Below are 22,053 nucleotides of genomic sequence, written 5' to 3' on the forward strand. Positions count from 1 at the left end.
CTCAAGTTTGCACACATTTAACACCAGAAGCCAAGGTAAGAGGTAACAATTGCAAAAAAGAATTCATTTTTTCAGTAAGAAAATATATCCCTATGCAGTAAGAGTCTAGGAGGCATATCTAGTTGGGGGAAGAATCCCAGTTGGGAGAATTGTGGAAGAACCCTATTGAAACAAAATTGCTGCTCTGTACTTGACTTTCTCTCATTTAACTTAACAGGGTACTTAATTCTCGTGGATTATTACTATTTTATATAATTGATTTGTAACCTGACAATTTGGGGAAAATATAACATAAATCATATTGAAAGCTCAAATTATTTGTGTTACATTCCTCTCAGATTGTCAGTTACAGTGTTCCCTCGATTTTCGCGGATTCGAACTTCGTGAAAAGTCTATACCACGGTTTTTCAAAAATATTAATTAAAAAATACTTTGCGAGTTTTTTCGCTATACCACAATTTTTCTCGCCCAATGACGTTATATGTCATCGCCAAACTTTCGTCCGCCTTTAATAAATATTTTTTAAATAAACTTTAATAAATAAACATGGTGAGTAATAACCTAAATGGTTGCTAAGGGAATGGGAAATTGCAGTTTAGGGGTTTAAAGTGTTAAGGGATGGCTTATGATACTGTTCATAGCCAAAAATAGTATATTTACTTCCGCATCTCTACTTGGCGGAAATTTGACTTTCGTGGGCAGTCTTGGAACACAACCCCCGCGAAAATCAAGGGAACACTGTATTTGTTTTTTGATTGGTCTCAAATATTTGTTAATAATTTATTTTGCCTGATTGCTGATTTTAATTTTGTTTTTATATTTCTGACCAAAACTGGATACAGTATTACAAGTGTGGTCTGGTAATCTCACCGCGTTCTTGATATGAAATGGGACTGAAAGATCTACAAATAGACAAGAAGGAACATACTTTCTCTATTTAGTTTCTGAAGAAGATTATCAACCACAGCTATCATCATCTGAATACTTAATCTGAGGAAAAGCCCAGTGAGTTAATTATAAGTCATAGCCAAAGAACTAAATCGAGAATCTACAATAGTTAAATACAAACAAGCAAATGGAGATTTTATAGATTTGACCTTGACTTACATGTCAGAATTCTTCAAACAAAGAAAACATTTAAAAACAAAGTTCTAGAGCCCCTTAAAAATGTGATAAGCAATAAAATATTCATTATATCACAATACGGTGCTATTCATCACTATCACTATTAGATAACACCATCTTGGATTATAAAATTAGGGGAAAGGGTATTCACATATTTAATCATTTTTCCTAAAGGGGCAATATCAATTATGTTTTCACAGTAATTCTGCCAGCTTATTTTGTATCACAATATATGATTTTTTAATATCTTTGAAAAGTTAGCTTTCAGATTATTGAAAGCTAACAAATTGTATTATATACAAATTATTTCCACTGTCCTCCCCATACTGCTGAATTTTCTATATGAATAATAACTGACGCTTCACTCCTTTAAAAGTATAAAATATTAGATACTTTTTGGTTCTCACTTTTCATCTTGACAAGAGTCTCTTGTTTGATTATATTATTAGCCTCCCTATCACCATGACAAAAATATTTTATTACAGCAACAAAGCCTTCTGTATTTCTGTCACTGTTAAGACAGATATTTACTAAGAAAAAAATACATCATATAAAATATCCTCAGGGTTATCCCATTTGTGAGCTGAAGAAACAAAAATACGTCTTAAATAACAATTGTTATTTGACAGTTCAATATAAATATTATATTTATATTAAAATAGTTAGCAAAGAATATCTCACTGCCATAAAAGTCCTCCTCCATTTAAAAAACTAAATTTAAACAATTATTCATTTAGTTGTGTTTTAATTGGTATAATGTATAGGCTGCCCATTCCCCAACACCTCTGAGCAGTTTACAATTAAATATAATAATCTGACTAGGATAGTAACTTTTCCAAAAATCTCAAATATGAATTATTTATTTTATGTTCATGCATATTCAATCCTAATTTTGATCTGAATAATTTATCAAAATAAACTAGCAGATTTTTGCTAATTTCTATTATGAAACATCACATACTGCTTTTTGACAAAATTGTATTTATTCTTTAGCAACTGTCAACTATTTATGAAATGGTTCATAAGGCCATTTCCCTTTATTATTATTTGACAATAAAGGTGCAGAAAGATATATATTTTTCTCCACAGAGATTGTTATGGTGAAAGGTTCATCTCTTATATTGCTGTTTAATACAAAATTCTTAAATATTCTAGATCGGTTCCTGCCAGCAACCTAAAGCAGACTTGGAAAATTCCTGATTCCCCAAACTCAGCACAACTCCATCAATCAAGTGTGGCCTTCATGAATCATGTAATAACCTTCATCATTTTGCCTGCCTATGTCATCTTAGCACTCAGAATTGCATTTCACAAAGTGAACAATGCACTACTCCAAATCGTGTGCACAAAAGATCAAAGCATTGTATTCTTTCAAATCTTAGCATGGCTATGGCCATGACTGTGAATGTGGACAGTAATCCAGCATTTTTGAGTGGACACCTTCTTTTTTATATTCTCTTTTTTAAAAGCCCTTCAGTAATTTATGGTTGCCTTATCTTTCTTTTCTTTTTTTAATAATTTTTTTTATTAAATTTTATTACAATAACAAAAAAATACTTAAAAGAAAACATGCCCAACACCAATAAAACCCCACCACCATTTAGGAGGTTAAATTATTTGCAATAAGTTTCAATTTCTTCCTTAGCTCCGGTTTACATTTCTTTACATACAAAAAGTGATTGGAATTTATTTTTCACATTGTCGTCATAAATTTTACTTAAGATATAATTTTTCACCTTATTCCATCGTGCCATCAGCTTCTCCAATTTATTTTCATTAAAGTTATTTAATTTTATTTCCATAATTTCGAAGTGGATGTGGTCCACCATGTACCAGTACCAATTCTGGATTGTCCATTTATTGTTATCCTTCCAACCTAATACCACTACTGCTTGAGCGCTTTCCAAAGCTGCTGTTTTGATTTCTTTAAATTCTCGTAATTCCCCATATTTAACTAGTATTGCTAATTCTTTCATAATTATCCAATTAATGTTTAGCATATTATTTATTTCATTCTGTACTTCCTTCCAAAATTTTTAAACTTCAACACATTCCCAGAGCATATGCATAAAAACTCCTTTTATTTGGCAACCATGCCAGCAATTTCCTTATCTTTCAATAGCAAACATGTGGGCCTTCTTCAGTGCATACTAAACATACAATACCTGTGTAAAGAAAAACAACAGTGACTGGTCCAAAGTCACCTGTGAGCTTTCTGGTGGCATGGGATTTCTCCATAGTAGTTTAACAACTTACCACTGCTACTTAATTGGACTGTCCGGTTGGCATGTATTTAGCAGAAGCAATCAGCTATCTTTTCATAAAATCAACTTTCAGTGCATCAATTTTCAACTAGATATCACATTCAACACTTTTGAGTGGTGAAACCCAGTGGCTATCATGTTTCTAGGAGTAGAAGCTGAGCAGTGCCAAGAGGAGGACTCTGAGTACAATGAATTCCAGATCATTCCAATCCAAACAAGTATCAATACAACTTTCTTTTTATAATTCAGGTTGATATCATAATCCATTGTCAGAAAGCTCAAATCTCAAAGGTGATCAAATATGTAAATCCTAATGGAAATCAACTCTGGCAGTTTATGGAAAGATAGATACTTAAGCTGAAGCTCAAATATTTTGGCCATCAAATGAGAAGACAGGAATCACTGGAAAAGAACTTTACATGGGGAAAGATTGAAGGGGATGGCAGAGGGTGTGATGGTTAGATAGTGTCATTGATGCAATGAACATGAATTTGGGCACACTGCAGGTGACAATGTGTTGTGGTTGGCTTCAGGCCAGCTCCTATGGCTGCTGATTTTGACCCAGAGGAGTGGGAGCTGTCTGATCACAGAAGACCTGTTTGGCTGGAGGAGGAATCAGACAGTGAACCAGAAGGAGAAAGGAATGAGGAAGGCGTTGGAGAGGCAGAGAGGGGAATGGAGCCAGTCAGATCTCCAGCTAGAGTTTCATCTGAATCAGATGGGGAGGATTTAATGAACAATCCTATTCTCAATGTTTGGGGCAGGAGAATGCTGGGACACCAAGAACAGCTGCGCAAACGCAGAAACAGATTCTAGGTCACAGGTGTTAAGAATTAATGATGCTGCTGCAGCCTTGAAAAAGGTGAGGTTTGCAGATGACGGCATGGGAGTTAATTAGTTCAGTTTTTGGAGAGACTTTGATGAATTGTGGTTTCGTGTTTGCTGTGGATATCTTTGGACATTCTGACATTTAAGCTGTGAGTTATTTGGCTGATGTAAGTCAGAAAGGCTTCTGTACTGATTGAGTGATTAACTCTGACTTGTTGGACTCTTAAACTAACATTGCTCTGAAACTCCGTGGCTTGCAGCTTCCTGAATATAAATAACAACTCTTTGCTTTATTTTTACAAGCCTGTGTATGTGTTTGATTAATTATCTCATTCTGGGTGGCCCGCGGCCATGCAGAACACAATGGAGGACAGGAGGATCTGGCAAGCTATGGTTCAAGGGGACTCAAAGAGTCAGACACAATTTAATGACTGAACAAAAACAATTGAAAACTTAAACTCAGGGAATAACTCATTCATAATGTTTGAATTTTCTCAGCTGATCAAGAGTCTCAGGAAAGGAAATAGTATCTTTATGTCTAGAGTCAATGGGTAGCAATAATAATGCTAAAGAATCATTTGACCATGTCCACTTTCGTAATCCTCAATTGGTCACTGAATCTGGAGGAGTAGCATTTTTGACAATGAGCTCTCCAAGGTCCTAATACTGCCTTGTTCCACCAAAGAATAGATCAAAACATTCCCACCCACACACCCTACTCATCTTCCCAATCTAGCATCAAGGGACTCTTCCACTTCCAATGAATATCTATTCTATAACTTTGAATTTTTAGTTACAATAGAATAAATAGGCAATTCTGACCATTGTTATAACCAATAATTTAAAAGATAACCATTTCAAACTGATCTGATCCTTTTAAATTAAAGTACACCTCAAATTCAATGTCCACCTTGTACATTCAGTTACTTTAAAAAACATTACTATTTCAAAAAATAATGTTCCTTCCTAGAAGAATATAAAATCTGCAACTCACCAACCTAGAGAAATTCACCCATTCACATCTCACTCGTGTCACTGATGCCATCCCAATTGGTCCCATGTGCTAAAGTGCAATTTTTGGAAATGTTTCAAGCTCAAACAATCTTTTAGATTAGATTAGATTAGATTTATTGGATTTATATGCCGCCCCGCTCCGTAGACTCGGGGCGGCTCACAACAGTGGTAAACAAAACATAGTAACAAATCTAATATTTTGCAATCTAAATTACAGTTTTAAGTTAAAAAATCCAAAAGAGTCCCAATATATAAAAAACAAGCACACAATCGAATCATACACAAAAACTACATGGGCAAGGGGGAGATGTTTCAATTCCCCCATGCCTGACGGCAGAGGTGGGTTTTAAGGAGTTTCCAAAAGGCAAGGAGAGTGGGGGCAATCCTAATCTCTGGCGGGAGCTGGTTCCAGAGGGTTGGAGCCACCACAGAGAAGGTTCTTCCCTTGGGTCCCGCCAGACGACATTGTTTAGTCGACGGGACCCGGAAAAGGCCAACTCTGTGGGACCTAACTGGTTGCTGGGATTCGTGCTGGGATTTTAATTTACAACCTTGATAAATGTTTGATTTCCATCTCAGAAAGTAACCTTCTACCAAACTCTCCTAAAATCTCAACTCTATTCTCCCCACGCCCCCCCCCCAAATCACAACAGCTATCAAATCTCTGAGCTGATGAAGAAGGCTCTAGACAACCTCTGCATTTCTAAGAGTGCCATGATGAAAACCATGTCACCTGTCTGCTATGTACTGTATCTGTATTTGAATGTTGCATGCATATACAAAAAAAGTACAAAGTTAGTATTTTGATGGCACAGGGCTGTTGTCATCCTGCTGACAAAAGCATTCAAATCCTCCAGATACCTGCACGCGTGGAGTCTATATGGCTTTAACACGGTTATAAAAATCTTTGACAAAGGATCACGTGAAATATTTCTTGAAGAGATCTCAAGTCTGCTCACCTATTTTTCTACAAGAAGCAACCACTGGGTTTTGTCGCCCTTGTTCATAGCCTTCCCCAGACTTCTCTAGCATTGCCATATCTGGAAAACATTTTGACAAAGGGCCTGAAGATGAAAACAATATTCTGCAAAGTGAAACAAAGTATCTCATCATGGATTGTACCAAAGCCTCATCCCTGCAGTGAATCAAAGCTGTCTCACGCAAGCAGAGGGTTCAGGAAACATTATCAGAAATAAAGATGAAACTGGAGCTGCATGCTCTGCTTCGTACTGACGGTGGGTTTCCCGTCATCATTCTTTCTCAAAATGACAAGTGGGTTAAGGAACCAATACTTGACCAAAAAGATATTGTTCTCAAAAGAACTACCCTATCTGCAAGAGTATTTGAGTTAAAGATGTTGATCTGGATTCTAATAGAAGCATGTAGTTCACAAATTCCCAAAACCCTCTTATGACATCATATCACATCACATGATACAGTACTTCCAAAACTCAGGGTATATTTGAGCATTACCTAAAATAAAACTCAAAATGTTTTTCCTAAAGAAAAAAAATCCATATGGAAAGTCATGTTTTCCTGGGAGATATTTGCATCTTGAGTTATCTGAATTAGTAATACTGTATCACAAGTTATAACAGAGATTATAATATACCCTTGTAAAAAGGTTGGTTGTTAGAGAGCTGGTTTTGAAGGGAGCGTGAGGCTCCACCCACCTGCCCGGACACCATGATTTGGATTCTTTTACCTCTGCGCATGCACAGAGGGTAAAAGAACCCAAATGGTGGCATCTGGGCAGGTGGGCGGAGCCTCACACTCCCTTCAAGACCGGCTCTCTAATGGCATGAGCAATCAGGCATGAGCAAACCAGGAGCATTTCAACCCTGATTTAGTTACACAATACAGATCTGAGGAGACCAATTGCTGACTAATTCTCTACTGGATCTATGATGGAGAAGGGAAATGTGGTTTGAGTAAAGATGCAACTCCAGAAGCATGTGGCATAGTGGTTGGAATGCAACATTGCAGGCTAACTCACTGCCCACTCCAGGAGTTGAATTCTGACCAGCTCAAGGTTGATTCAGCCTTCTATCCGTTCAAAGTTAGTAAAAATGAGGACCCAGGTTGTTAGGGGCAATATGCTGACTCTGTAAACCAGTTAGAGAGGACTATAAGGCACTGTGGAGTGGTGTATAAGACTAAGTGCTCTTGCTATTTTTTGCATCTTGTCTCTGATGGACTATTAGGGTATTGGAAGAAAGGATACTTTGGAAGAGATTCTGTTGTTTTCCTCTGTTTCTGCTCTGCTTTTTCCAACTGGCAGACTTTTAGACTCTAACATTCAGTCTGTTTCTGCAGGAAGAATAAAAATCAGAAGAACCTCTGTATGTTCGATCCTAAGCAACAGAATTAAGTTTAATGGAGACAAATGGAAAGTTATTCGCTTGGAAACATAAATCAAATGCCCTGACACAGAATAGAGAATGGCAGCTAAAAAGGGGCTTGAAGTAGAATTTGATTGCAAACTAGATATGAGACAGCAGTATGATATGACTGCAAAAAAAAAATCAATTTTAGTCTGCAGCAACAATATAGTTTCCAAATCATAGGAAGTAATTATTTGACTTGATTCTGTGTTGATGAGGTCCCATTTCTAGAATTGTGTCATATTTTAACAAGAATTCTTTAAGAGGAATGCAGAAAAATAATAGCTTTGGAGAAAGGCAACAAGAATGATCAGGGGACTAGAAAATAAATCCTATGAAAAGGAATTGAAAAGTGATGGGTAAATTTAGCCTTCAGGGGAAAAAAATGCCTGAGGCACTATGATAGTGCTCTTTAAATGCCTGAAAGAACATCACAAAGAAGGAAGTTAAATCCTGCTCTGTGTAACTCCAAAATGCTGGATGGATAATAATGGATGTAAGTATAGAAAGGTTGTGTTGAATATAAGGAACAACTTCCCAAGAGTAAGAACAGTTCACCAGTAGAACCAATTATCTAGAAAGAAAAATCCCCTTTACTGAATGTGTTCAAAAAAGAGGTTAGACGGATGTTAGATATGGTTTAATTTCAGTTCCTGCAATGGGCCACTGGATTGCTGGATTCAATGATCAGTTCTTTCCAATTCTATGATTCCAACTGAAGAGAATATATATACACTTAGTTTGGGATTGAATTATGGAGGTTTTGGTGCTTTCTAGGTCTGGTTGTTTGCTTGCAGATGTTTGCAGATCTAACATCAGTACTAACGAGCATGGGGTCTGGTCTCCATTGATATTCAGTAGCTTGCCTTGCCAGTATTGTTAGCAGTGTGGATTTTCCCTTGATAGATGCTTAATTAGGGTATTGTTTTCTGCTTGTTTGCCTGGTGTTTATCCACGTTTATCTGGGTGTTGGCTGCTGGCAGGTATGTGAGCGAAGCAGTGGAAGTGATGCGCCGGTGCCTGGAGGCTGTTGGGGCCTGGATGGATGTCAACAAACTCAAACTCAACCCAGACAAGACGGAGTGGCTGTGGGTCTTGCCTCCCAAGGACAATTCCATCTGTCCATCCATTAGCCTGGGGGGAGAATCATTGACCCCCTCAGAGAGGGTTCGCAACTTGGGCGTCCTCCTCGATCCACAGCTCACATTAGAGAAAAATCCTTCAGCTGTGGCGAGGGGGGCGTTTGCCCAGGTTCGCCTGGTGCATCAGTTGTGACCCTATTTGGACCGGGAGTCACTGCTCACAGTCACTCATGCCCTCATCACCTCGAGGCTCGACTACTGTAACGCTCTCTACATGGGGCTACCCTTGAAAAGTGTTCGGAAACTTCAGATCATGCAGAATGCAGCTGCGAGAGCAATCATGGGCTTCTCTAAATATGCCCATGTCACACCAACACTCCGCAGTCTACATTGGTTGCCGATCAGTTTCCGGTCACAATTCAAAGGGTTGGTTATGACCTATAAAGCCCTTCATGGCACCGGACCAGATTACCTCAGGGACCGCCTTCTGCCGCACGAATCCCAGCGACCAGTTAGGTCCCACAGAGTGGGTCTTCTGGTCCCGTCAACTAAACAATGTCGCTTGGTGGGACCCAGGGGAAGAGCCTTCTCTGTGGCGGCCCCAGCCCTCTGGAACCAACTCCCCCCAGAGATTAGAATTGCCCCCACCCTCCTTGCCTTTCGTAAGCTACTTAAAACCCACCTCTGCCAGGCATGGGGGAATTAAGATTTCTTCTGCCCCTAGGCCGTTACAATGGTATGCATGGTATGTTTGTATGTGTGTTTGGTTTTGTATATTAAGGGGTTTTAATTTGCTTTTAGTATTGGATTATTATTGTATACTGTCTATGATTGCTATTAGCCGCCCCGAGTTTTCGGAAAGGGGCGGCATATAAATCCAATAAAACTTGAAACTTAAACGTGAACTCATCTTTTTTCTTTCTTAGTTTTTTGTTATTTCTTTTGAATGATGTGTAATTATAGTTTATCTCTACATGTCTCTTGATGGTTGATTTGTCTGAATGCCAAAGCTTCCCAGAATTCCCTAGCGTTTTATTGGTTTAGCTTGGTTTAAGATGCTGTTCCTAGTTGAAGCTACGGTCGAGTCTGTCTGTGTAATGTGAGATGTCATCTTATCTTCTGACTGCTGCATGGATGTGTTCATGGATGTGCTCTGGTGGTCTTCTGTCTATGCTACAAATCGGCTGTTATAGTCCTTACAGTATCATCCACAAAGTTATTTATAACAAGGCAACAGTCTTTATTATGTGATTTCTCACTGAGTAACCTACTGTAGTCACTAAACAAAGATGTTATTGTTCTTTTTCGGTTGCACTGCAATAGGCATTTTCAATCTTGCTGCTGTTTCCTACTATCCTTGTTTCCTTCCCTAACTTTTCATGCTGCAGCAAAAATTCTCAAATTAGTAAGGCATCCCAATTTTGACCTACAATGAATTTTTCTGGGTAGAAGCTTTTTTAAACTTACTGAGTAAGAGGGAGGCTTTCCTCCTTTGCTACCTACATCCCTCCAAAACAGCCTGGAGCAGATTTTGAAGGGAAATACAAGTAGTCCTTGCTTAGTGACCATTGGGGATTGGAAATAAATTTGTTTAGTAAAGTGGTCATTAAGAGAAATAATGACACTGCTTACTATCTTACTTCAGCTTTCCTTTGCTTTTATAGACCTGCAAAGGTTGTAAAAATGAAGAATTGTTGCAAAATGACTTTTTCATTAGCGTCGTAGCTTTGAAAGGTAGCTATGAAAGGTGGACCGTTGCTAAACGAGTATTACTCTGGCAGGCAAAAAAAAAAAAAGAACCCTTTGCTCCAGGGTAGTGTTTTTCAATCTTAGCAACACTAAGATTTCCCCAGTCAGCCAAATCACAAGGTGGTTTAACCACTCTTAATAAATTTGGGCTAATCAGAGATGTGCTGAATATAGCATATGTGTATGCTTACATTTATAGATTCTGAAATGAATTCCAAGATCCACTATTCCACTTTTTTTAAAAAAAACCACAAATCAATATTGTTTGAAAGGTGTGAAATCTGTGATCAGCTGAGCAGAACGTGGAAAGGCCACAACAAAAGGATGTCATTCAAGGACTAAAATTGCATGGAAGAAACAAACAAGCATTTCCAGTATTTCAAGGCTAGAGATTTATTAAAATCAGCATTACATTCTACATCCCATTTGAATTTTCTGGGGTTTGCCTGGAAATGTTGGTTGTTTGGAGCTTATTATTCTAAGACATTTCTATACTCTTCAGCCAAGTGTCAATGATAGGAAATCTATGTCGTCATTGGGCAGCAATAGTTAATGTTTTGTTTTGCTTTTCTAAACAAAATAGAAACCAACATTGCATAGCTAGAGGTATAACAAGTAGGAAGAGGGAGATTGTGATCCCCTTATATAGAGCACTGGTGAGACCACATTTGGAATACTGTGTTCAGTTCTGGAGACCTCACCTACAAAAAGATATTGACAAAATTAAACAGGTCCAAAGACGGGCTACAAGAATGGTGGAAGGTCTTAAGCATAAAACGTATCAGGAAAGACTTCATGAACTCAATCTGTATAGTCTGGAGGACAGAAGGAAAAGGGGGGACATGATTGAAACATTTAAATATGTTAAAGGGTTAAATAAGGTTCAGGAAGGAAGTGTTTTTAATAGGAAAGTGAACACAAGAACAAGGGGACACAATCTGAAATTAGTTGGGGGAAAGATCAAAAGCAACGTGAGAAAATATTATTTCACTGAAAGAGTAGTTGATCCTTGGAACAAACTTCCAGCACACGTGGTTGGTAAATCCACAGTAACTGAATTTAAACATGCCTGGGATAAACATATATCCATTGTAAGATAAAATACAGGAAATAGTATAAGGGCAGACTAGATGGACCTTGAGGTCTTTTTCTGCCGTCAGTCTTCTATGTTTCTATGAACTTGCAGTCTTAAGCTTGTCTTATTTCATCAAGTTGAATAAAGAATATCTCAGTTGTTAATTTGTGATAAGAACTAAATGTTTTTAGAAGAAACTGCTGCTTCTCCAGCTTGCTGATTACTTGTAGCTTTGCTACATTAAAAAGCTTTCTAAAAGAAAAAATTGCTATATGTCACTGTTTCACAGTAGAAGAATGTAGAAATTATATATGAAAAATAAGTTATTTAGGGGTAAGTAACAATTATCAAATGCATTAAAAAATTAGAGGCACTCATTAATTATTGGGTGTCACTGTTCAATGTTTTCTTTGCATCTCAAACTCATTTTATGGAATATTCTATAAACTATACCTTTTAGGGGTCTTTTTCCTTCCCCTGAAGTGTTTAAAATTCAAGTAGACAGTAGCAATTTTCTTTTAATCTAAGCAAACTGATGTGTCAAAGGCAATCAGAATACCAAAGCTATCTCCAGAGAATCCTAATAATCTTGATGAATAGCTGTGCTCTCTGGAAAACTCATCTACTGAACTCTTGACATCGAATGTCACAAATACTTACAGTTGTGATAGGTAGAGCAGCACAGGTCTCATACCCATAATCTGAAAGACTCACTATGTATTTAAAAAAAAATAGAGAGATTTGCAAGAGTTCTGCACCAATCCAACATCATCTTGTTTGGGGAATTCTTGCCATCATGTTTTATGAAATAAAGATATAGAAATGTTCGTTTATTTTTTCCATGCCTTATTATGAGTGCTTCCAAGACATCTTTTTCTGCATTGCACAGGTAGCGGTAAAAACAAACACACTCAGAGCTACGTGGAAAAAACTAACATCTATTATCTCTAGAGCTAAATCACAATAACCAGAGAAAGAAACCTGGTGTTATTAGGTTAATTTCATGCAGCCAAGATGTCAGATCTTATCTTCTGAACATGCACATGGTACATCTTGGTTTCTTTTTAGCCAAAAAGCTTATATGAGGGGGCCCTATTAACATATTTGTAGTGTCCAGAAATACATGTAACCTAATTCAAAGGGTTTTGTACATATCCCCCAACTATGCAAATTATCTAGTAACTGAAATAATTATGTAACATGTTATTCAATTAATACCTTTTCTTCATTCATGTTTTTACTACTTGTCCTTTAATCAGTTTAACATTTTCTTACATTGAATTCTTATTTGGCTTTTTGCCACTTGTTTTACATTCTTTCAGTTCTTTAAACTGCTAATTAATTTGTCTTCCATTTTGGGATGTTTTTACTCACCAGGTGTTCCAAAGATGGTTTTCCAAAAGGCAATTTGGCTTTTGGGTTTTTTTTCCCCTTGAAAATATTTTATTTCTCTTCCAAGAAATTTCTTCAGTTCAGTTCAGAACTTTTTCAAAGAAAAAAAAATTAAGAAGTTGGAAAAGCACCTTTGGGACAACCCTATCCTGGATTATTGAAAATCTCCATAGATATTTACTCATCAGGTATTTTTTAAACTTCTTGCTTCAAATACTTATTTTTTTTTAAACTGTAAAACAATTGTAAATCCAAAGGTGATTAGAAAATGAAGTTGAAGGAGCCAGTGTTCTTAAAGGCTTCCCTGTGATTGAGAGCTTGATGGCTTCCCTTGCCTCCTGATACTCCTATCAGTAGGATGAGCCCTTTTCTGCTATTTCTCATAAAGAGCAGCCATTCAGAACACAAGTGGGCAATCTTTCATCCTCTCCTTATCCAGAAAGGTTCCACTGGAGCAAAATTGTTGCCAATCCATTAGATCAATTATGGCGAACCTTTTTTTCCTCAGGTGCCGAAAGCATGTGCACGCACCCATGATTCAATGCCTGGGGAGGGCAAAAACAGAGGCCCTCAGAAGGCTGGAAATGTCCTGTTTCTCAACTTCCAGCGGGCATGGTAGGCCCATTTTTCACCTTCTCCGGGTTCCAGAGGCTTCCCTGGATCCCAAGGAGGGCAAAAATACCCTCCCCCATCCCCTCAGGGCCTCTGGAAGCTGAAAATGCCATCCCAGAGCCTCTGCACGAGCCAAAAATAGCTGGCCTGTGCGTACATGAGTGCTGGAGCTGATCTAGGGCAACGACTTGCGTACCAGCAGATATGACTCTGCGTGCCACCTGTGGCACGCATGCCATAGGTTTGTCATCACTGCATTAGATATTGGCCCAGTAGTATCTCTACACTTTTCAGAGACATATAGTTCATCATCACTGTGCCTTGGTGGCGCAGTGGTTAGAGTGCAGTACTGCAAGCTGTTCCTGCTGACTGCTGGCTGTAGTCCACCAGTTCAAATTTCACCATGCTCAAGGTTGACTCAGCCTTCCATCCTTTTGAGGTGGGTAAAATGAGGACCCAGATTGTTGGGGCGATATGCTAACTCTATAAACCACTTAGAAAAGGCTGTAAAGCACTGTGAAGTGGTATATAAGTCTAAGTGCTATTGCTATTTTCCTCATACAGAAGTCTTCAAAATTTACAATTCTCATTATCTGTATTGAGTCAGAGAAGCAGTCAATACTTCCTTCAATTACTCACCACAGTTCTAATAAGACCCTTTCAATATAGATAGCTGCTCTCACTGCAGATTAGTATCATAGGTTAGAGAAGGTAAAATGATTTACAATTAAGAATATAGTCAGAGAGGGTCCGCAACTTGGGCGTCCTCCTCGATCCACAGCTCACATTAGAAAAACACCTTTCAGCTGTGGCGAGGGGGGCGTTTGCCCAGGTTCGCCTGGTGCGCCAGTTGCGGCCCTATTTGGACCGGGAGTCATTGCTCACAGTCACTCATGCCCTCATCACCTCGAGGCTCGACTACTGTAACGCTCTCTACATGGGGCTACCTTTGAAAAGTGTTCGGAAACTTCAGACCGTGCAGAATGCAGCTGCGAGAGCAATTATGGGCTTCTCCAAGTATGCCCATATCACTCCAACACTCCGCAGTCTGCATTGGCTGCCGATCAGTTTCCGGTCACAATTCAAAGTGTTGGTTATGACCTATAAAGCCCTTCATGGCACCGGACCAGAATATCTTCGGGACCGCCTCCTGCCGCACGAATCCCAGCGACCGGTTAGGTCCCACAGAGTTGGCCTTCTCCGGGTCCCGTCGACTAAACAATGTCGTCTGGCGGGACCCAGGGGAAGAGCCTTCTCTGTGGGGGCCCCGACCCTCTGGAACCAGCTCCCCCCTGAGATTAGGATTGCCCCCACCCTCCCTGCCTTTCGTAAACTCCTTAAGACCCACCTTTGCCGTCAGGCATGGGGGAACTAAAACACCTCCCCCTTGCCCATGTTGTTTTGTTGATTGATTGACTGTGTGCCTGTTTTTTATATATACTGTTTTGTTTTTGGTTTTTTTATGAGATTATTAATTTTAATTGGAATCTGGATGGGTGGGCATTGGATTTGGTATTGTGTACTGTACTGTTTTTTTATTATTGTTGTGAGCCGCCCCGAGTTTGCGGAGAGGGGCGGCATATAAATCCAATAAACCTAAACCTAAACCTAAGATATCCTAATCTAGAAGATAGCAATTTGTGAACCCCAGATCACATCACATTGATTGAAGTTACTGCAATTTATTCCAGATTTTGATAAATTATTGAGAAAAAAATCCCACTTCATCTTTAAATCCCTTCCATCTTCGCTCGGGCCATCCAGTCTTGAGGAATGTCATAAAATCAATAAGGTGTGTCCTTTACTTCCTTTGGAAGCAAAATAAACAAAACTCCATGAAATAAATGGGTGGCCCTGAACTACAAAAAATTGCCTGACTTCTCTTAGACCAAATCAAAGTTTCAATCTGTCTGTCTGTGAGGGGGGGGGGAGAGCGGGGAAGTAGGGAGGGAGAAAGAGAGAGAGGGGGAGGGAAGGGGGAGGGAGAGGGAGATGCCAGTTGTAAAATGGTTGAACAAAATGTTTCTCAGCAGGAAACTGATAGAACATTTTAAAAAACAAAAGATGACTTGCCTGACCATCTAAGTAGCGTTTGGCCTTTAAATGTGAAGCATAAGAAAATATTCATTACACAAAGGATAAAATGGTGACACTCAAGCAACTATCCCTCCATCGAAAATCAGGAAAGACATCTTAAAAAGTAAGCTAGCTAACCTATAACACCCACATAGAGGTGAGTTCCTCCTGCTTCAGATTGGTTTTCCCGAACTGATAGCAATCTGCTGGTGATGACACAATGAAATCATGGAACCAGTTCAGTCGTCCATAAGTGCCACAATTTTTTTCAAAAATATATGTTTAATTATTTTTCGGGTGGGGGTTCTTCTGGGCATGCATAGAAGCTGAGTTTCCAGCACAGTGCATGTGGTCGCCACCTTGTTTAGAGTTTTTTTTTAAAAAAAAATTCTGAATTGTGCATGTGTGCGCTCAGCACACTCACATGATGTGCCCACACAGCACAGGGGGAAGCAAACCTGCAGCAAGGTAAGTTAGAACCATTTTACATTAATGATGAGCTATAAATATTGTAAAGTTGAACGAACAAACAAACGAACAATAAATAAATAAATAAACAAACAAACAAACAAACAAACAAACAAAGAAGGGAAAAGTCCTCAGAGAAGGGCGGCATATAAATCAAATGAAATCAATCAATCAATAAAACAGGGAAAAAGTCCTCGAAGAGGGGTGGCATTCAAATCAAATCAAATCAAATCAAATCTCAAATCAAATCTCAAATCAAATCAAATCTAAATTTATCAAATCTGTTCTGCCATATAACACATTCACCTTTTCTTGGTTAATGAAGTAAATGTTTATAACATACTATTAGAACAAGCACAAAAAACACTGATAAACACTAGTATTAAAAAACGCAACTGACCAATAATAATTTACAAATAAAATATTTCATTTTAATGAATATTTTTCTCAAAGTTCAGACACCAGAAAATGACTCCTTCCCCAATAAAGGGAAATATTCCTTTAAAATAAATATATATGTTTTCAAAGGTCATGAAATTGTAAATAGTTCAATTGTGGCTATGCTGTGCATTTGAAATGTGAAATACAGGTGTGTTTTTTTATTTCCAGAAATGCATGTATTTATTTATTTATTTATTTGCCAATAAACCTTTTTAAATGTTTAGATATTAAATAAGTAGAAAAATAAAAAAGTATTTAAACTGAGCAGGAAAAAATAAATCACATTTGCTATTTTGCTCTCTAATTTTGTTCAACATTCCCTGAAGAAAAAAATAAATAAATATATGTCACCTTTTTTGCATGCAAAAAAATACATGGTCCAAAGTATACAATATTTCTAACATGCTCAGTATTTATGTCATCTTACAGCAATGAACAAGCCCTTGGAAATTAAAATCATTGATTCTCAGATCTCACATAAATCATGGAGCAGAATAACATATCTTTCCCTATATAACACAGTCAACTGGTGTTACAGTGCTCAACCAGAACTCTTACTAATGGTCAAGTTACAGTGGAAAGGCAAACACATTTAATATATGTCACAACTGGAACACATTTAGGGTGTTCTGATAAAAGACAAAGGTTAGAGGGATGGACTGGGATATATCCTGTGTTTAACGGAGAAATACCATTTAAAAACTGAGACTCAGAACAACGTGTAAAAATGGCACATTTTTGGAATGTGGTTAAAAATGGTTACTGGCATAAGGGAACAAGATGCCCTGTATCTTTTGCAATTTGTAAAAACCAATGCTACCTATGGACTGCAAACCAAGACTTCTTCCTAACTTCCACCATATCCCTCCTGTTGATAGGTTGCTCAATTATTTTTGACACGAGGAATTGTGTATCAGCAATCAGAGACGTTGTCCCACTTCATTATGCCATTGTATACCCATAGGTTCCACAATGCAAAGCCACAAGAAGTCTGTCCTTAAGGATTTCTTTCTTGGGATATTCAGGCAACTTCAGCATATTGATACTGAAAGAGAAAAATAAAGAAGAAGAATTCCCCATTAAAACATGCCATCTGAAAGGAGAAATTAGTTTTGCATGAGGTAATTAATGTGACACCACACTTTCAAATCAGCAGCCAAATTCCTTCTCGCCTGAAATAAAGTATAAAAGAACAAATGTACTGCATTGCAGTCCCCCTTTAGTATTCCAATGTTATCTAGCCAAACCCAGGGAAAAAAATCTTTTACGAAATGAAAAGCAACAGAGCGATTTTAAATGAAGGATCCTTTAGTAATTTTGTACTACTGCCCGTTTATACTCCATAGCAAGAGGTACATTTCCCCCCAAGAAAATGGAAGACGTAATTTAAATACTTATATTTTTGATAAGGATCAAAAATGACCAGAGGTGACTGTTTTATTAAGTTATGCAAGAGGATACCTAGGCAAATAAATTCTTGACTGGGACCCCAAAGAAAAAGAATTTAAGGAGAACATTCTGTCCTTAAATGTATTTTAATGTAACCTACCATGTACTTGATGTGGGTAGCAGATTTGGTGTATATGGCACAGCAGCAATCGTGAAATTTTGCAATCCACTCCCACCCATTATATGGGCAAAGCCACCATGGGGTACTCTAGAACTGAAAAACATTGATGATAAAAAGTTTAAGAAAAACCATAAACATCCTTAATACATGAACCCTGAAATGATGTTTTAGAGCAGTGTTTCCCAACCTTGGCAACTTGAAGATATTTGGACTTCAACTCCCAGAATTCCCTAGCCAGTGAATGCTGGTTGAGGAATTCTGGGAGTTGAAGTCCAAATACCTTCAAGTTGCCAAGGTTGGGAAACACTGTTTTAAAGAATATCTAGAACTGATAACAAGCTGAACTGATTTTTTTTAATGCAACACTGTGCCAATTTCCCCTCAAACCTTTCACTGGAAGACCCACAGAATAGAGGTGTTACATATTTTCCTCAGCTGTTTAGAGTGGAGACGGGGAAAATATACAAGATTATTATAGTGGTACCTCTACCTAAGAATGCCTCTACTTAAGAACTTTTTTTGCCTCTCCTTAAGAACCATTTTCTACTTAAGAACCCGAGCCCAGGAAAATTTCCCAGGAAATTTGGGACCAGCATGAAGGCCTGGCCAGTTTCCTAGCATTCTCCCTGGGTTTCTCTCTCTGGCGCAGTGTATGGGAGGCAGCCTCCCGCCAGGTGTATGGGAGGTGCGTGCTCCTCCTCGCCGCCTCAGAGTCCCTCTTTTTTTTTTTTTTTGAGCGTTAAAGTTTTGGATTTTTTGATTCCCCTCATCTCACCTTCTTCCTTCGACAGGGACTGTCCTCCTCCTCTACTTCCTCCTCCTCCCACCCAAATTCCCAGATTTTATTTCCTTCCTAATGGGTTTGCATGCATTATTTGCTTTTACATTGATTCCTATGGGAAAAATTGCTTCTACTTACAAACTTTTCTACTTATGAACCTGGTCACGGAACGAATTAAGTTCTTAAGTAGAGGTACCACTCTACTTCTATTATTATCCCTACATTCTTTATTACGTTTCGGTTAAATACAGATTTTTTCCCCACTATAGCAAATCATCTATATTTACATCTTTTACATCTACATTTTTATGCAACTAACATTTTCATTTTGACAATGAAGCTATTAAATAGGGGTGAAATGCTCCTGGTTTGCTCATGCCTGTTGGTCATTGAAGAACCAATCGCAAAGGCAGCATGAGGCTCCACCCACCATCCAGATGCCACCATTTGGGTTCTTTTACCCTCTGCGCATGCAAATAATGTTTTACACATGCGCAGAGGGTAAAAGAACCCAAATGTCTGGGCAAGTGGGTGGAGCCTCACACTGCCTTCGCCACCAGCTCTCCAACAACTGATAGGCACGAGCAACCTGGGAGCATTTTATCCCTGCTATTAAAGTATACAAATGTGAAGCTAACCATTGCAAACTGACACTAAAATGCACTAGTATGCTGTAAGGTGAAATAGTAACTAAAAAGCCATATAATATACAAATTCTTTATGAATAAAGAAATAAATTGTTAAGATTTTGAGATTTCTGATATAAAGAGTAACTGCTAAAAGTTCCAACTTCTTTTAAGTAATTATAGAACAAAAGTAATGGCTTTAAGGTAAAAATGATATTGCAGAGATGTATTTCAATACATAACATTCTAAATATATTATATATTATATTAGACACTTTGCTTTTGCTTCAGAAATGTTTTATCATAATTGGGCCAGAAATATCACAGCAAAGAAAAATCCTTCATTAAGGATTTTACAAACTTCTATTAAAAACACTTAAAAGTAACAATATCATGTTCATATTTCTACAGAATCCAGACAAATTTAGATTTTTATTGTGAGACAACCTAAATTTCTGCAAAAGTCCAGCCTTCTTCCAGAGGGGGCATTCCTAGATTTCAGAAACAATTTTTAGTGTAGCATGAAGAATGAGAGAAAGGAGCCATAAAAATTGGATTTACCATCTTGTATAACCATTGATAGAAACAACTCAACATATCCACATTACTTTTCAAAAAGTCAGGTAATCACTTTCCCATTTCACCTCACAAGAATTACAGCATAAAAAGCCATGTAATTAATGATCGTATTGTTTTTCCAAAAGCTTTTCTTATCTCATCTATTCTGCTTTTAACGTTTCAGTTTTGTCAGAAGAAAGCAATGGCTTCATTATAACTGTAGTGGAAATATACGCTGTAAAAAATACTGAGGCAAAAAACCCCACTCTATCAATGGTTTCAGTCCCTGGTAGGTACACTGCAAGATAATTTTAATCTAAAGAGGAAGAGCACACTGCATTGGTTTAATCCACACTGTATTAAATCTGGGCCAGTATCAGCATCCAATCTATTTTCCCTTGTGAGAAGGAAGACTTGTGCCACTCTGTCATTTGTCACAGCCCAGCACCGTGCTATTTGGTTTGGGTTTCATTTCCAGATTGGTTCAAACTACCTGGCACATCATGAGCAAACTCCACTACCAGAAGTAAGAGGTTCCTGATCACCTCTACTCAACAGGTCAGCCAAATTGCCTTCGTTATACTGACATATACCAATCATTTTGTAAACTCTATGTCAAGATTGAATTTGCTTTTGCTTCCTGTGAATATTATCTGCTTTTCAACTTGCCAAAGAATTGGAGAGAGGGAAGGGAAACATGGAATACGGAGACTGCAGACTTCAACTGTGAAAGCCCAGATCCCATCAAGGACACTTCTGCAGGTATCGGCCAAGACATGAACTGTTCTCAAAACCAAAGAATGATTCATTATAATTGGACAATGCGACCTGTCCAGTGAGAGGAGGAGAGCACTCTATTCTTCAATTATGCAATATTGCATGGGAAAAGTTAGAGCTGGTTTTGCTTTTTTCGGTCCTGAAATGATGTAATTAATAATAATGTAATAATAATAATAATAATAATAATAATAATAATAATAATAACAACAATAATAATTTATTAGATTTGTATGCCGCTTCTCTCCGAAGACTCGGGGCGGCTCACAACAACGATAAAAATAATATTATAATGGCACAAATCTAATATTAAAAAACTAAAAACCCTATCATAATTAAAAACCAAACAGCACATACATACCAAACATAAATTATAATAAAGTATAATAATAATAATAATAAAGTTTTGCTTTGGGGATTTCAAAGTTCCTGAGAATGTCTATGTTTATTGGTTTTGTTACTCAGACTGATGACACTGTATGGAAAACAGGTCACAACACTGGCCCAGATTCAGTTGCCAACTAAGCTCCATCAAAAGCAGAAATTCTAATGCTCGATGTGGTCTCTTCAAAAAAAAGTTTAGTGAGCACTGATCTCAGCTGCTGCCTGCTGGCAAAAATTCCACAGAGTACATTAATTTTCTGCTGGGAGACACTCCTAAAGGATTGCAAGCCTATTATTATTTTCTTGACCTCTTGTTAGCATATAAAAACAGCAACATGGAAGAAGGTTCAGTCAACAAGCTTCTATCCACACTGCCCTGTTCTCATATTTTTGTGTTTCTGGTGGATCTGATGATCTGTACAATAATTGAAAACAAAAACCTGAATTATAGCACCATATAATGATTCTATAATTATATAATCATGCTTGCAACCTTTCATATTTGCTGAGGATATTCCTATTTCAAGCCTCAGCCGCTTTCCCCAAGAATTATAAAGTGCTTTAATTCATTAAGAATATATTTACCCAAACTTTTAAAGGTGTAATGTTTTCAGAAATTCCTCTCCAGAGCAAAATAAAACAGTACACCATTTATCTAAAGAAAAAACTAGCAACAATTAAATATAACTAGTGTTTGACTTACAACCATTAATTTAACAATCATTTTGAGTTGCAATGGCAATGAAAAAATGACTGAGGACTAGTCCCCACGCTTATAATTGTCAGAGCAGCTCAATAGTCACATGATCCAAATTCTGGCCCTTGGCAACCCCCATATATCTGGCCT

At 37.8% G+C, this 22,053-nt stretch overlaps 1 protein-coding gene across 1 annotated transcript in view; it reads right to left on the reverse strand.

Annotated features, from left to right (window-relative positions):
- Nucleotides 1–16,478: 16,478 nt before the first annotated feature.
- Nucleotides 16,479–22,053, reverse strand: part of HACE1 (HECT domain and ankyrin repeat containing E3 ubiquitin protein ligase 1) — a 69,725-nt gene continuing 64,150 nt past the window's right edge. Inside the window, exons 23-24 of the mRNA XM_070733290.1 lie at nucleotides 18,060–18,173; nucleotides 16,479–17,555 (exon numbers count right to left, since the gene is read on the reverse strand). Of these exons, the coding sequence (XP_070589391.1) occupies nucleotides 17,453–17,555; nucleotides 18,060–18,173 (217 nt within the window). The 3' untranslated portion in view covers nucleotides 16,479–17,452. The remainder of the gene's footprint in view (nucleotides 17,556–18,059; nucleotides 18,174–22,053) is intronic.

This window comes from Erythrolamprus reginae, chromosome 1 (genome assembly GCF_031021105.1).
Source record: "Erythrolamprus reginae isolate rEryReg1 chromosome 1, rEryReg1.hap1, whole genome shotgun sequence".
NCBI lineage: Eukaryota > Metazoa > Chordata > Lepidosauria > Squamata > Dipsadidae > Erythrolamprus > Erythrolamprus reginae.